This window comes from Balaenoptera physalus (assembly GCF_965194825.1).
Source record: "Balaenoptera physalus genome assembly, chromosome: 2".
Lineage (NCBI taxonomy): Eukaryota > Metazoa > Chordata > Mammalia > Artiodactyla > Balaenopteridae > Balaenoptera > Balaenoptera physalus.
In genome coordinates this window covers 66,072,056-66,087,116 of record NC_138883.1, presented here as the reverse complement: position 1 = coordinate 66,087,116, position 15,061 = coordinate 66,072,056, and the positions used below count along the sequence as shown (strand labels likewise).

At 40.1% G+C, this 15,061-nt stretch overlaps 1 protein-coding gene across 7 annotated transcripts in view; it reads left to right on the top strand.

Annotated features, from left to right (window-relative positions):
• Positions 1-15,061, top strand: part of AKAP6 (A-kinase anchoring protein 6) — a 583,646-nt gene that overhangs the window by 315,687 nt on the left and 252,898 nt on the right. For all 7 annotated transcript variants that reach the window (XM_082451989.1, XM_082451988.1, XM_082451985.1 and 4 more), the window contains one exon: positions 7,433-9,199. In XM_082451989.1, the coding sequence (XP_082308115.1) occupies positions 7,433-9,199 (1,767 nt within the window). The remainder of the gene's footprint in view (positions 1-7,432; positions 9,200-15,061) is intronic.

The window sequence follows — 15,061 nt, the reverse complement described above, 5'->3', positions numbered from 1 at the left end:
TTCTGTTTTTGTTTCTACCCATGTGTTCTCCTGGCTCTGTCCAAAATCCAGTATTGATCAGTTATCAGATCTGCCCACTTTCAACCACTTAGAGGGGGCACTAGAAATCATTGAGTCAAACCAACTCATAGTACATATTTATTTATTCATTCAATAAACATTTACTGATCACAGCTCTGATTAGAGCTGGGGATATGAAAGTGCTCTAGGGTTTATTGTTATTGCTGTTATTGTTGTTTTGTGGAATATGTTCATCATGTGTTTGTTTGAACTTGTATTATTCACAAAGTGGTAGCCCAAGAAAGATGAAAGGCCATTGAGACTAACTAATTGTTACTGGCCACTATTTTCACAGCTATGTTGTGAGTTTATATTAAGTAGTACCCATCATGGGTCTCACAATGTGAGCTCAACAATTATTTACAGATTCGATTGAAAGCAATTTAGTGCATTTTCATGTTTGAAGTCAGTCTTTAGTCCTGTTGTAGAGATGCAAGAATGCGTTGTATGAGGGGTAAAGGAACAGTGGATTCTCAACCACCTGCTTTGTGGACATTTCTCTGTGAATTGAAGCACTGTCTCCATTACCATCTTTCCTGAAGCAATGGATTCCTGATCCTATTTGTTAGTTTTATTTGTTTCTGTCAGCACACTGGAACTGTGGAAAATAGGAAGAGAATTAGGATAAAATTCTCAGCTTTATCAGAATAAATACAGCTGTGAAAGATTTGTAGAATGAAGAGGGAGATGGCGTAAAACATACTGATAATCTAGAATAGTAAATGTCCTTCCAGTGAAGATAAATTCATTTTTCTCTTTTTGGAAGTCAGTTGAGTTTCATAGCCCATTAAAGAATAGGTTTGAAAGTCAAGAAAGTGGCAAGTTCTCTTTCTGTCCTTACAAAAACAAAGTGAGTTTTATTCCTTTATTTAAATATGGAGCAGACCATATCTTGTAAACAAATTGGCAAATGCCTTACTGAAACAAAACCAGCTGAACAAACAAATAAAAAATACTTTAAGGCAAAGCTCCACATTGTGTAAAAAATGTGTTATACTGAAATTTTCTGTATTTCAGATACTGTGATAAGCAATTTATATTTATTGTTTCATTTAGTAAGGAGGGTAATGGGTATTAAAAGTAGTTCCATTTCAATATTACTCATCCATAAAAAAGAAAGATTGCCATTTGCAGCAACATGGATGGACCTAGAGATTATCATACTAAGTGAAGTAAGTCAGACAGAGAAGGACAAATACTATATGATTATCACTTAAATGTGGAATATAAAAAATAATATAAGTGAATTTATTCACAAAACAAAAACAGACTCAGAGACATAGAAAACAAACTTATGGTTACCAAGGGGGAAAGGGAGGGAGGAGGGATGAATTAGGAGTATGGGATTAACAGATACAAACCACTGTATATAAATTAGATAAAACAAGGATTTACTGTATAGCACAGGGAAGTATATTCAGTATCTTGTAATAATCTATAATGGAAAAGAAACTGAAAAAATATATATGTAACTGAATCACTTTGCTGTACACCTGAAAATAACACAATATTGTAAATCAGCTATACGTCAATTTAAAAAAATAGTTCCATTTTATAGATGGAAGAACTGAATTTAAGAGAGGCTAAGCGAATGCTTAAGGGCATAAACCTAAGAATAATTAAATAAAACAAGCAAAACCAGCTCTTAACTGATCTCTTTGGTAAAAATAATAATAATTATTTCCTTCTTCCCTTCCTTCCTACTTTCCTTTCTACCTCCCCTAAATATTTATTGATTTCTTACTCTTTATAAGGCACTAGGCATTCAAAGATGAATAACACATGTTATTAAATGTTAGGAATCACCGTCATAATTTTGTTAGATCCTCAAACAGTTCTGGGAGGTTGGCAGGGCAAGTGCTATTATCCTTATTTTACAGATGATATTATTGTATTCATCTTACAGATAAGAAGACTGAGGCTGAGAGAGGTAGTCACACAGGTAGTGATAACTGTTAATAGTAGTAACACAATAGCGCACATTGATTAAGAACTTACCATATGCCAGATGGTGTGGTAAGCACTTTACCTAAATGATACTCACCCTCTCAGTGGGAACACATTGGTCCTTCCAGAGCACTCACATCATTGCACTTTGTGTGTTCTTCCACGAGCACTTATCACAGGGCAATTATATTACAACGAAGTGTGTGCTAGATTTGAACTTCGTGATTGTTGGCACCAGATTATAATCACCTCTGTATCGCCCACAGCACCTAGTTTGTATTGCTGTATATAAAAGTCGATGAGTCAAACTGAAGTAAATAATGCAGATAATAACTGCTTTAAGTGTGGAAGAGGGAGATATCACTATACGTTGGTTGACTGGGATTGATCATGGAGATTAGTTATTTGACTCATAATTTCAGCCCATAGAAAATGGAAATTGTCAAGAATTATTACTATAGTGTAAATAAAAATATTGAAAGACTTTGTCTATTTTCCCTTTTCCCATCAGAAACTAAACTTTGCCTTGCTTCACATTTCCCTATCGTTGCTTGTCCCTCTGAGTCCACTGCTGCTCTCTGGAATGCAGTCAGAATCAGAGCACCAACATGGGAGAGCTGAAAGGAATCTGAGCAAGGGTCTCGACCCTGTGGTCTGAGGACTCTGGGGGGCTGTAGCCTTCTTGTAAGAGGTCCATGAATTTATATGTTAGTAATTGAAGCATAACAAACACCATGTAGTGAAATTAGGGGAGGAAGAGAAGAGAGGCATACAAATTTTTTTGCCATAACCATAATTAAAACAGTGAAATTCTGTTTTCAACTCTTCTGAGTAAGGTCACTAAATCAGGGCACAAAGTCAACTCTGAAATGGCAATGGACACTAACATAAACCTTGGGGGCATTGCAGTAGGGAGATCTTCAAATCTCTAAATTATAAGTATCAAATCTCATGTTCAGCTGATGACAGAATTCACTGTCAAACAAAGAAAGATCTAAGAAGGCATTTGGAATTAGAACTTCATTTAACTTATTTATGGGTAAGGAACAAAGCAAAATTTCTTGTTTCAAATTAGGGAGGAAAAAGGGTTTCCTTGATGTCTGAGACAATATTGAAGCCAGCAGTAAAGTGAATAAATTGCTCATCAATAAAGTGAATAAGTTACCATCTCCATAAAACATAACCTTCATCTGAGAAACTGCTTCATAACATATTAAGTGGGGGTCTGTTTGAGTTTGGACATTGCTAGGCTGCCATGACACAGCTAAAAGCACTACAAAATAAAATGTGGTATTTCTAAAATAAAAAGGCCAGTAAAAACAACATGCACTCTTCCCTCACCTCCATATCCACCTGAGACTTTACTACTTACGTGCATTAGAAAACTATCTGGGAAGGTGGTCCAGTAGAAAGCAGTGGGACTAAAATATTAGTATTACTAAGCAATATTGTAAGAAATGAAACTCATTATTTATCTACTCTGAGAAACTTTAGAGAACTTTATTTTTTTTAAATTGCCTCTGCACTGTGAAATGTAGAAAAATACTTTTGAGGAATGCTCTTAAATAATAGCCAACTGTGTTAAAATATATGGGTCGATGCTTGCCACTTGGTCTTTAGGATATGAAATGCATATGCTATGTGCTGTTTTTTGTTTTGTTTTTCAGGAAGGGATTTTTTTTTTCACATTAAAAAATGCAGTATGAATTAAAGCTAGTTACCCCTGAATGACAATCAGCCATGCACAGCAGTAGTTGGCCTGATTGGGAACAGGATGGGAGAGGGCTCCCTTTGGAGCATTAAGTGTTTTGAGTATTAAGTGTATGGTATTTTCTTTTCCAAACAAAGGACTGGCTAGGGAAGGGATCTTCAGGGGAAGACTTAATTAGGAAAAGGCAGCCATACCCTATTATCTAGATGTCTCATGCCATATATTCAGCTAACATCATTTATTGAGTACCTGTTATTTTTGAACAAGACAGTATCCCCTTGTCTTAACGTTCTGTGACCACCATAATTGGGATCAAATACTTTCCCACGGTTATGGTATTCCTTGCCTGTCCAGAAGCGGGTAGCTGACATTTTCATGGGTCTAATTTTTTACCTGAACTCTCACATCTCTTTTTTTCTATTCATCATAGGAACATTTTTCCTTAATGCCTCTTTGACCTCACTTAAGTAGGTGCAGTGCTGTAACGTTGTGATAAAAATGATCAAAAATAATGTAAATTTCAACTAGTTAATAATTTAAATACTAACTTATGGGATAGCTTTGGAACTTAATCGCTATTTATAGTACTATTTTTGTAAAGGAGTATAAGTTCTGAACATTGACCAACCAAATAAAAAAACTTTTAGTAAATACAACCTGCTTTTAAATTGGCATCTCCTCTATTATTCTCTTAAAAATTGCATGAACTGTGACTTTTGTTTGACTGGCTCATTCCTTGGTGTTTTGGGCTTCTGACTTTTTTTCTTTAAAGATCCTATTCCAGATATGAAGCATAAAAGCCAAACAATTCCAGTTAGACCATTTTTGTTGATATTGGCAGTTAATATTGGTTTCTTGCTTTGTGCAGTATAATTTAGCATAGAGACACCTCTCATTTTGATGAAACTTCCCCCCTTGATATATTTGATTAGTAAAAAAATATATAATAAGTAATAAGAGTAAGCATTCAGTTGAGTACCTATCCATGTGCCAGACTTGTGTCTTACATATTCTGTCTTCTTTAAGCCTCACAACAGCTCTATGGCATGGCTTATTGTTTCATTTTTACAGATGCGGGAAATGAGGCTTAGTGATATCAAGCTACTGGTTCCTGATCACATGAATAATTAGTGCTTGAGCTAGAATTTAACTCTGAGGTTTGGGCTTTTAATCACTGGAATCAATGAAAACTATATAATCAGAGGAATAAACTTCATGAAGGCATAGAGATAACATTCCAAAATGTCTTCATTCATTCATTCATTCAACAGATGTATCTTTGAATTCTGTGTAGCTCACTATGCTAAGTGTTGCAGGTATCCTGGAAAGTCAGCCATTTTCTATGTGATTTATACTCTTGTGGTGCTTACAAACTAGTGGGATAAACAGATTAATCAAATAATCACAATAATATGTATTTAAAGCTTGAGATAAATATTTAAAGGAAAAACAACATAGTTTTATGAGCGCTTATAAGAAAAGATTCTGACTTAGGTGGGTGTTTGGAATCTTGCAGAAGTGAAGCTTGATCTGAGGTCTGAGGGGTGAGTAAAAATTAACTAGTTAAGGGTTTTACAGGTGGGAAGCTTTCTTGGCAGAGGAAATAGCATGTGCAAAGGCTCTGGGGCAGGAGGAACACATTCAAAAACTGAAAGGATGATACCGTAGCCGGGTGCAGCCAGGGAGGGGAGAGTGGCTTGAGAGAGGCCTCTTCATATCTGTTCTTAAAGGGTTTGGGTTTTAACCTAGCAGCAGGAAGCTAATAAAGGATTTTAAGCAGAGAAGTAATAGCATCAAGACTTGAAATTTGTAAAGGTTACTCTGGTGGCAATGTGCAGGACAAACTGGAGGAGGAGGTATGTCCATTTAAAATAACATCCAGTGAATCAGAGAAAATTATGGCACAGGGGTCAAATTATGGGTCAGACAGCCTTTGTTTAAGGCTTAGCTCAGCCTTAGTCCCGAGGCTGTGTGCTAGTTATGCACCTTCTTTTGGCTCAGGCTCCACTTACGTAAAACAGGGACAATCGTACAGACCCCAGGAGAAAATTGTTTTGAGGATTAAATGAAAAAGTAGTAGTGGTAATCAGCCACCCCCATTTATAAGATGAGGACATTGAGGCCTAGAAAGGTAAAATGAGGTTTTTCATCATTATTATTTTTTAATTTTTTTAGAAGTAATATCTGATTTTTTTAAAATTTATTTATTTATATTTATTTATGGCTGTGTTGGGTCTTCGTTTCTGTGCGAGGGCTTTCTCTAGTTGTGGCAAGTGGGGGCCACTCTTCATCGCGGTGCACGGGCCTCTCACTATCGTGGCCTCTTGTTGCGGAGCACAGGCTCCAGACGCGCAGGCTCAGTAGTTGTGGCTCACGGGCCCAGTTGCTCCACGGCATGTGGGATCTACCGAGACCAGGGCTCGAACCCGTGTCCCCTGCATTGGCAGGCAGATTCTCAACCACTGCGCCTCCAGGGAAGCCCCGTCATTATTATTTATCTGGATGTTGTGGAATAAGAGTGAAGGGAGTAGGAGGTAAAGGCAAGGTAAAGGTCTGAAGGGAGAGAACAAAGCAAAACAAACAAATGACCCCCAAAACTTGATGTAAGGTCCTAGAAAGGCCAGATCTTGGGATAACCTGGTTGAAATGATGCAGGGTCCTGCTCACCCCATTCCTCCTCCAGGAGAGCAGAGATCTGGGGATATGGCCACCCTTCACTTTTCAGTTTTCTTCCTTCATCTCCTAAGGGGCTAGATTAGACCAGCTATCCTTCAGCCTGGTAGGCATGTAGGATTCCAGGGGCCCTTGTGCCCCGAACAAATCATCAAGTAAAAGTCTCCCCATTTGTTGTGTGATATCAGCAACTGCATTAGTAATGAGAAAAGAATCTGAATTATGCAACTAAAGATTAAAAAATTAAAAACACTTACTTATAATACTATTTTTTAGCATAGGGGAATTTCAAATCAGCCTACCTTGAAGGAAGGTGGGCACTTGGCATCTAGCACACACAAATGGAAATGGGGTTGGGGTGGAGGGTAGGGGACAGTGCATACAGAGGGCGGGGATGGGGGCTAAGATGATACACTTTTGACTCATTAATTTTCTCCAGGATTTCCTGTGTTTACCTTTAAAAGGTGGGGACAAACAGAAGTTGGCCTTGAACTATTTTTGTTATGTTTGCAAATTCAGTAGCTCATCTTGTGATTTGTGAATATATATTTAACACAACAGACTTACTATAATTAATTATTCTACTTTAAAATATTTACTAAGCATCTACCATGAGCTCACCACTGTGGTAGGTGATGGAGTGATAAGCAAAAGAGACATCCATGGAGATTTTACTCTCATATTATTTTGTTTTCAGAAATGTTATTACTTAAGGCATCACATAAGAAATGCTTACTAAATGAAAAATACACCATTTTAAAATAGAAAGTTAAGGTAAGAATGGTTATTTTTGGCTTGGCCGTGACCATTTCTATCAAGGCTCTGTTCTCCAGATTAAAGAAAAATCCTTAAATATTTAAGAACAGGATACTATATAAAGCAATATGGTAATTAATGAATATGCCTTTCTGTATCTCAAACCAGAAGCAATTGAGATTGATGCATTTTTGACCTTTATAGTGGCCTCTGCTGAGATTTCATGTGAGCAGCAGTTGAATATAATGTTGCATTTACTGAAACCATTTCCGTTGTCTGTTTCAGGACCGGCTTGATGCTCTAACAGAAGTGGATGACTCAGGACAGTTAACTATCAAATGCTCTCAGAATTACTTGTCTCTGGATTGTGGCATTACTGCTTTCGAACTGTCTGACTACAGTCCAAGTGAGGATTTGCTCAGTGGCCTGGGTGATATGACCTCTAGCCAGGTCAAAACCAAACCCTTTGACTCTTGGAGCTACAGTGAAATGGAAAAGGAGTTCCCTGAGCTTATCCGAAGTGTTGGGTTACTTACGGTGGCTCCTGACGCAGTCCCTTCCAACGGCAGCGAAGCAGTTAGTGAGGAGGCGTCTCAAGTGTCCCTTTCAGCAGATGACAGAGGTGGATGTGAGGAAAGCAATGCGGCCACAGTGGAGGAGCAACCAGGCTTAACGCAGGGGCTGTCATCTTCAGGGGAAGCTCTGACAAATGCTGGACAACCCTCTTTGGAGACTGTGAAGCAAGAATCTGATTCCTCTTCCCAACTTGGGGCAAAGAATCAACAGCCTCTTCCTTGTGAAAATGCAACCCCCAAGCGATCCATCAGAGATTGCTTTAATTATAACGAGGACTCTCCCACACAGCCCACGTTGCCAAAAAGAGGGCTTTTCCTTAAAGAGGAGACTTTTCAGAATTATCTGAAAGGCACTAGTGGAAAGAAGCAGATCGTTGATCTCAAGCCTGAGTTGAGCAGGAGCTCCCCTTCCCTGGTGGACCCTCGTGACAGATCTAAACTCTGCCTGCTGTTACAGTCTTCTTACCCCAGCACACCTGCTGCTGCCAGCCACTCATATGAGTGTTTGCACAAGGTGGGGGATGGGAATCTTGAAAACACAGTCAAAAGTCACATTAAGGAGATCTCCTCCAGCCTGGGGAGGCTTAATGACGGCCATAAAGAGAAACTTCGACTTGAAAAGCCTCACAAGACCGTAGAAGAGGTGCCTTCATGCCAGACACCTAAATGGGACCCCAGTTCAGGCAAGCAAGCCAAAATCACTAGGAGCTCAGTAGTGCCGCATGGAATTCCTTCTAGTACTTCCAAGGCCATAGAGGGGCCAGAAACAGATTCTGCTTCCACATCCTCACTTGAGCCATATAACCAGAGTAGTTGGAATGCCAAACTGCCAGTACAGTCAGAAACATCCAGTTCACCACCTTTTAGTCAAAGCAGTGAGTCCTCTGCTGGCTCAGACAACGTCGTGTCTCCGGTACCCCTTCTTTCAGAACACAAAAGCAAAAAAAGCTACACCTCCTCCCCAAGTCACGTCACCAGGAATGGTCAGGTTGTGGAGGCCTGGTATGGCTCTGATGAGTACCTAGCACTGCCCTCTCACCTTAAGCAGACAGAAGTATTAGCTTTGAAGTTGGAAAACCTAACAAAGCTTCTGCCTCAGAAACCCAGGGGAGAAACCATTCAGAATATTGATGACTGGGAACTGTCTGAAATGAATTCAGATTCTGAGATCTATCCAACATACCATGTCAAGAAGAAGCATACAAGGCTAGGCAGGGTGTCTCCAAGCTCATCCAGTGATATAGCCTCTTCGCTCGAGGAGAGCATTGAATCTGGCCCCCTTAGTGACCTTCCTTCCGACGAGGAGTTGTGCGTGCCTCTCTCTGGCATGAAAAAATCCATTGATGACAAGTCAGAGAGAGCTTCATCCTCTGAGAAAAATGAGAGCCATTCCGCTACAAAGTCTGCTTTAATTCAGAAACTGATGCAAGATATTCAACACCAAGACAACTATGAAGCCATATGGGAAAAAATAGAGGTAAGGGTGGTCTTCTTAATCGGAATGATTTCTTACCTGATTTTTGGAAGTATTGCTGGGAAAAGGTGAACTCTTCCCCATCCCATTATAAAATGTGTTGCTATTTTTGATAAACGTAACCGATTCCCTAAAGAAAGAAAAGAAAAAATACATCATGATCACTGAGTTGTAACAGTGGCATCACTAGGAACTGCCCTTGTCTGTGCATTAGCTTGATGTGTCCCTGCTGGTATAGATCTCTCTGTTGATATTGCTCAAGCCTAACATGGCTCCTGATGAGTGGTGGACCCTCGAACGTAATACAAAATAAGGTAGAACAGTAGCTGTGCACACGCCAGTACCTCAGGAATACATGAATGGAAAGTTCCAGTTACCCTCAGTGCCTTTTTGATTTGTTGGTTCTAACCCCAGAATAGCTCTCACATCTCCAATATTAACTTCTTGTAGAAAAAGACCAGATATTTCTAATTTTTCAGGAATTTTTTTCTTCAGTCTTCCTCCTCTGGCTAATAACCATGCTACCTATACTCTGTACCATCTATGGGCTCTGAGATTGGGGAGTTGATATATTTTGGGTAAATCTGTACTTTTAGAACAAATGGTTATGTGATGAAATCTTTAAGGACAGACATCAACATTCTCAGAATTCAGCTCCTTAATATAAGCTGTGATTTAAGATACTGGATAAAAGTATAGTGCATATGGACAGAATGACCTGGAGGAAGAAAATGAAGGTACATAAAACAAAGAGGGTAAAGTTAACAGCGATATATAATAATCGTAACATATATTAATAATTATTTACTAAGTATTTATGTGTCCAATCCTCACAACAACCCTAATATTAACCCCATTTTACGTAGCGGAGACTGAGGCTGAGAGAGACCAGGCAGTCTGCTCTAGAACCCATACTATTAACTCTAGAACCCATACTATTAACTCTAGAACCCATACTATTAAATGCTCCCATGCCTCTCCATTAGGAAGTGACTAGTATGTACTACATGTAAATACTGTAGTATTGTAGAGAAGAAATAATATCAGTAGAGCTAGGATTTGCCTGGGAAGTTCTTGTGAAATAATAAACCTTCATTGGGGCTTTGAAGGATGTGCCAGGATTTAGAGAGAAGGAAGGTGGGCATTTCAGGTAGAAGGAGCAAAAACCAAAACGCAGAGGTGGGTATTGGGAATGAGCATGGTATTGGGGTGCACAGCTGTCTTGACTGGAAGGTCAGTGAGCAGAGAGCAATAAAAGTTTCCATACATTTAATAGACCTGGTAGCTGCAAGGCCCTGATGGCCAGACCAAGGCAATTAGAATTTGTTTACCAGGCATCCATGGTAACTTCTCTGAAAGGGACTGAGAATAGTTTTACAACTAACAATAACTCATGCTCCTTGGGCTCTTATTTTGTGCTGGTTCTGTGCTAAGGGCTTTACATGCCTTATTCTACTTAAGTCCTGGGAGGTAAGAGCTTTTCAGATGAAGATGCTAAGGCAGATTGTGGTTAGGAAACTTGCTCAAGGCCTCACAGCTAGTGAGTGCAGAGCCAGAATTTGAACCCAGAGCCGGCACACTTAAAGCAGTGTGTGCCATGGCCTCCAGTAGCCTTTCTGGAAGGCCTAATTGGCAATAACAGGAAAGATGGTCATGGCAGCCATGGCGGTGACCAGTGCAGAGATGCCTGTGGCAGCCAGTGTTAGGCGCTGCTGTGATGGGGGATGGGCGAATGGGGGGCGCTGTTGAAAAAGTGAACGGGATCCAGGATACTGGTTCCAGCCCTTGCTCAGTTATTAAAGCCAGGAGTGGCCCACAGCTAATCCTGGTCCATTCTGGGCCTCGTTTCTTTTTTGTAAATAGAGATGTTTTAAGCAGATGATGGCTATTCTACCAACTTCCAATGGAAGCATCCTTTAATTCCATAGTTCTACAAAGATGAAGCTAAGTTTTCAGTCTCTAGGGACTGGTGTAGTTTTAATAGAAGGAAACATTTGGATGGGTAGCCGGCTGGAGGTGGAGGTGAGGCAGGTAATTTTTAAAAATACACGCACTGATATTGAGGATACGATGAAACTTTTAAGAGGAAATGTAGGCCGTTGGAAGTACTGTCTTAGAGTTGGGATATGAAGTGAAACCTAAAAGGGGATTAAGCCCCTTCCTCAGCCCAACTTCCTTTCAATACTTCAGGTAGGTGTGACTACAAATCCCCATGTCAGTTGACCTTGGGTATCACATTCTAGCTTTGACCTCCTCCATATAGTGACCCAGAAAACGTATTCAACCAGGAAAATATAACATAATAAGAGAGGGTATTACTTAACATCTTCCTTGTATCAAGCAAATACTTGGCACTTTATCTGAAGTAGTGCTCTCATAAGATTCTCAAAACAACCCTACAAGGTAGGTTTTTTTATCTTACATTGACCACTTCTCTTCCTCTCCAGTGCTCCCACTCTGGTCCTAGCCACCATCACCTCCTGCCTGGGTTACTGAGGTAGCCTCCTAACTGGTTTCCCTGCTTCCATTCTGCTCCCCTTACAGTCTATTCCCAACAAAGCAGCCAGAGTGATCCTTTTAAAACATAAATCAAGGATTTCCCTGGTGGTCCAGTGGCTAAGAATCCACCTTCCAACGCAGGGAATGCAGGTTCGATCTCTGTTCGGCTTGGGGGGGCGACTAAGATCCCACATGCCGCGGGGCAGCTAAGCCCGCGTGCCACAACTACAGAGCCCGCGTGCTTTGATTAGAGAGCCCGCGTGCCATAAACTACAGAGCCCACACATTCTGGAGCCCGTGCGCCACAACTAAGACCCAACACAGCCAAAAAAAAACCAAAAACATAAATCAGATCATGTCACCCCTCTGTTCAAAACTCTGCAACAGCTCCCATGGCATTCAGAGGTCCTACATGGACTGGTCCCCTGATTTCCTCTCTGACTCATTTCCAACTGCTCTTCCCCATGCTCACTTCACTCCATTCCCACTGGACCCTTTGCCGTTCCTCGAACAAGCTGGGTACGCCCCTGCCTTTCAGACTTTTGTCAGCTCCCTCTGGCTGCACATTCTCTGTCAGTTGCATTTTTTTTCTAATTCCTCCACCTCTTCTGAGATTTGGTCAAATAATAACTTCTTAGGGAAGGTTACCCTGACCACCTTTTAAAAGGTGTGACCTGACTTCTTTTTCTTTTCTCCTACAGCTCTCACCATATTCTGTAATTTTATATAATTCTCTTATTTAGCATGTGTATTATTATTAATTTTTGTCTCCCCCTGCTAGACTGGGAGATCTGTGAAGGCAGACATTTTTATCTGTTTAGCTTGCTAGTGAATCTCATGTACCTAGAACATTGCCTACTACGTAGTAGGTGCTCAGTAAAGGTTGTTGAATGAAAGAATGAATGATTCCCCATTTTAGAGTGGAGGAGAGGAGTTCAGAGAGATGAAATCACCTCTCCTAAGCTGCACAGCTAATAAGTCATAGAACCATGCTTCAAGCCCTATCTGCTTTGCTCTTCGCACTAGATAAAGTCTTGGGAATAGAAGAATTCCCTGAGAGACTGAGGATAGATGGAGAAGAGAAGAGGAGGACAACTGACTTTCAAGTTTTAGCTCAGTTACGAGGCAGGAGTAAGGAAGAGGCCTAGTTGTGGGAACCAGGAAGGAACAGGATTCTTGGGTATTAAGTAAGTGAAGGGAGAAGAGATGTTTAGTATGATGAACACTAGCTTCATTCTTTGCAAAATGGAGATGAAGAAGAATAAGGATAAAGAAAAAAAAATAACCTTCAACCTTTAGATTTGTTTTAAAGAGTCAATGAGGACCTTAGAACTCGTCCTGGAAGACATGACTCCATTAGGTTGGACCCATTGGTACCAAGTTAATGGATGCATGACATGGCTGATTCCTTTTCTCCCCAGAGATATAAATGTCTTCAAATGCTAGATTATGCTGTCCCAGCTATAGTTCAATGACTCAGCTGTTTGTTAGCATTTTATCTCAGAGACATCTATAACCCAATTTTAAAAACTTCTTTGGTGCCAGCTAAGAATGTCCTTGCACGTAAATTATTTCAGATTCAGTGCAGCAGATATTTGTCTGAGTGCTTGATCTTTGTAACTAGGCTATGTAAAATTGCAGTCTAGTCTGTGGTAGCAGCACAAAGGCAGTCACCCTTGCTGCTGCCTAGAGGTAGAGCTGGGATGTGGTCAGTAATACCAGGTGAATGGGAATATAGAAGAGGTTTGGTCCTGGGATTAACTTGGCACTGATTTCTGCATTTATTTTTCCAAGAGGTAAAATGGTCCAGATAGGATCCATCCTGCCTTGCACCGTCATTTCGACCATATGTTGACACATCAATGATACCACACTGATGATGGCAGTCATTAAAGAAATATCATGTTGTCCTGTGTTCTCTTTTCTTTCTTCTTCCATTGTGGTAAAAAAACATAACATAAAATTTGCCTTCCTAACCATTTTTAAGTGTACAGTTCAGTAGTAAGTGAATTCATATTGTTGTGAAACAGATCTCCAGAACTTTTTCATCTTGCAAATCTGAAACTCCATACCAATTAAATAACTGCCCTTTTCCCCTCTCCTCGAGCCCCTGGCAGGCACCATTCTACTTTTTGTTTCTATGAATTTGACTACTTTAGATGCCTCATATAATTGGAATCATATAGTATTTGTCTTTTTGTGACTGGTTTGTTTCACTTAGCATAATGTCCTCAAGATTCAGCCATGTTGTAACATATGACAGGATTTCCTTCCTTTTTAAGGGTGAATAATTCCACTGTATGTATATACCACATTTTGTTTACCCATTCATCTGTGGAGGGATATTTGGCTTGCTTCCACTTCTTGGCTATTGTGAATAATGCTGTTATGAACATAGGTGTGCAAATACCTCTTCAAGACCCTGCTTTCAATTCTGTGGGTATATACCCAGAAATTGGATAGGATTGCTGCTGGACCATATGGTAGTTGTACTTTTAATTTTTTGAGGAAATCACCATACCATTTTCCGTCATGGTTGCTCCATTTTACAATCCCAACAACAGTGCACAGGAGTTTCAGTTTCTCCATATCCTCATCAACAATTGTTATTTTCTGGGTTTTGTTTGTTTGTTTGTTTGTTTTTAAGATAGTAACCATCCTAATGGGTGTGAGGTAGTATCTCATTATGATTTTTTTTTAACACCTTTATTGGAGTATAATTGCTTTACAATGGTGTGTTAGTTTCTGCTGTATAACAAAGTGAATCAGCTATAGGTATACCTATATCCCCATAACTCCTCCCTCTTGCGTCTCCCTCCCACCCTCCCTATCTCACCCCTCTAGGGGGTCACAGAGCACGGAGCTGATCTCCTTGTGCTATGTGGCTGCTTCCCACTAGCTATCTATTTTACATTTGGATTTGGTAGTGTACATATGTCAATGCTACTCTCTCACTTCATCCCAGCTTACCCTTTCCCCTCCCCGTGTCCTCAAGTCCATTCTCTACATCTGCGTCTTTATTCCTGTCCTGCCCCTAGGTTCTTCAGAACCACTTTTTTTTTAGATTCCATATATATGTGTTAGCATACGGTATTTGTTTTTCTCTTTCTGACTTAACTTCACTCTGTATGACAGTCCCTAGGTCCGTCCACCTCACTACAAATGACCCAGTTTCGTTCCTTTTTATGGCTGAGTAATATTCCATTGTATATGTGTGCCACATCTTCTTTAACCATTCATCTGTCAATGGACACTTAGGTTGCTTCCATGTCCTGGCTATTGTAAATAGAGCTGCAGTGAACATTGTGGTACATCACTCTTTTGAATTATCTCATTATGATTTTGATTTGCGTTTCTCTGATGATT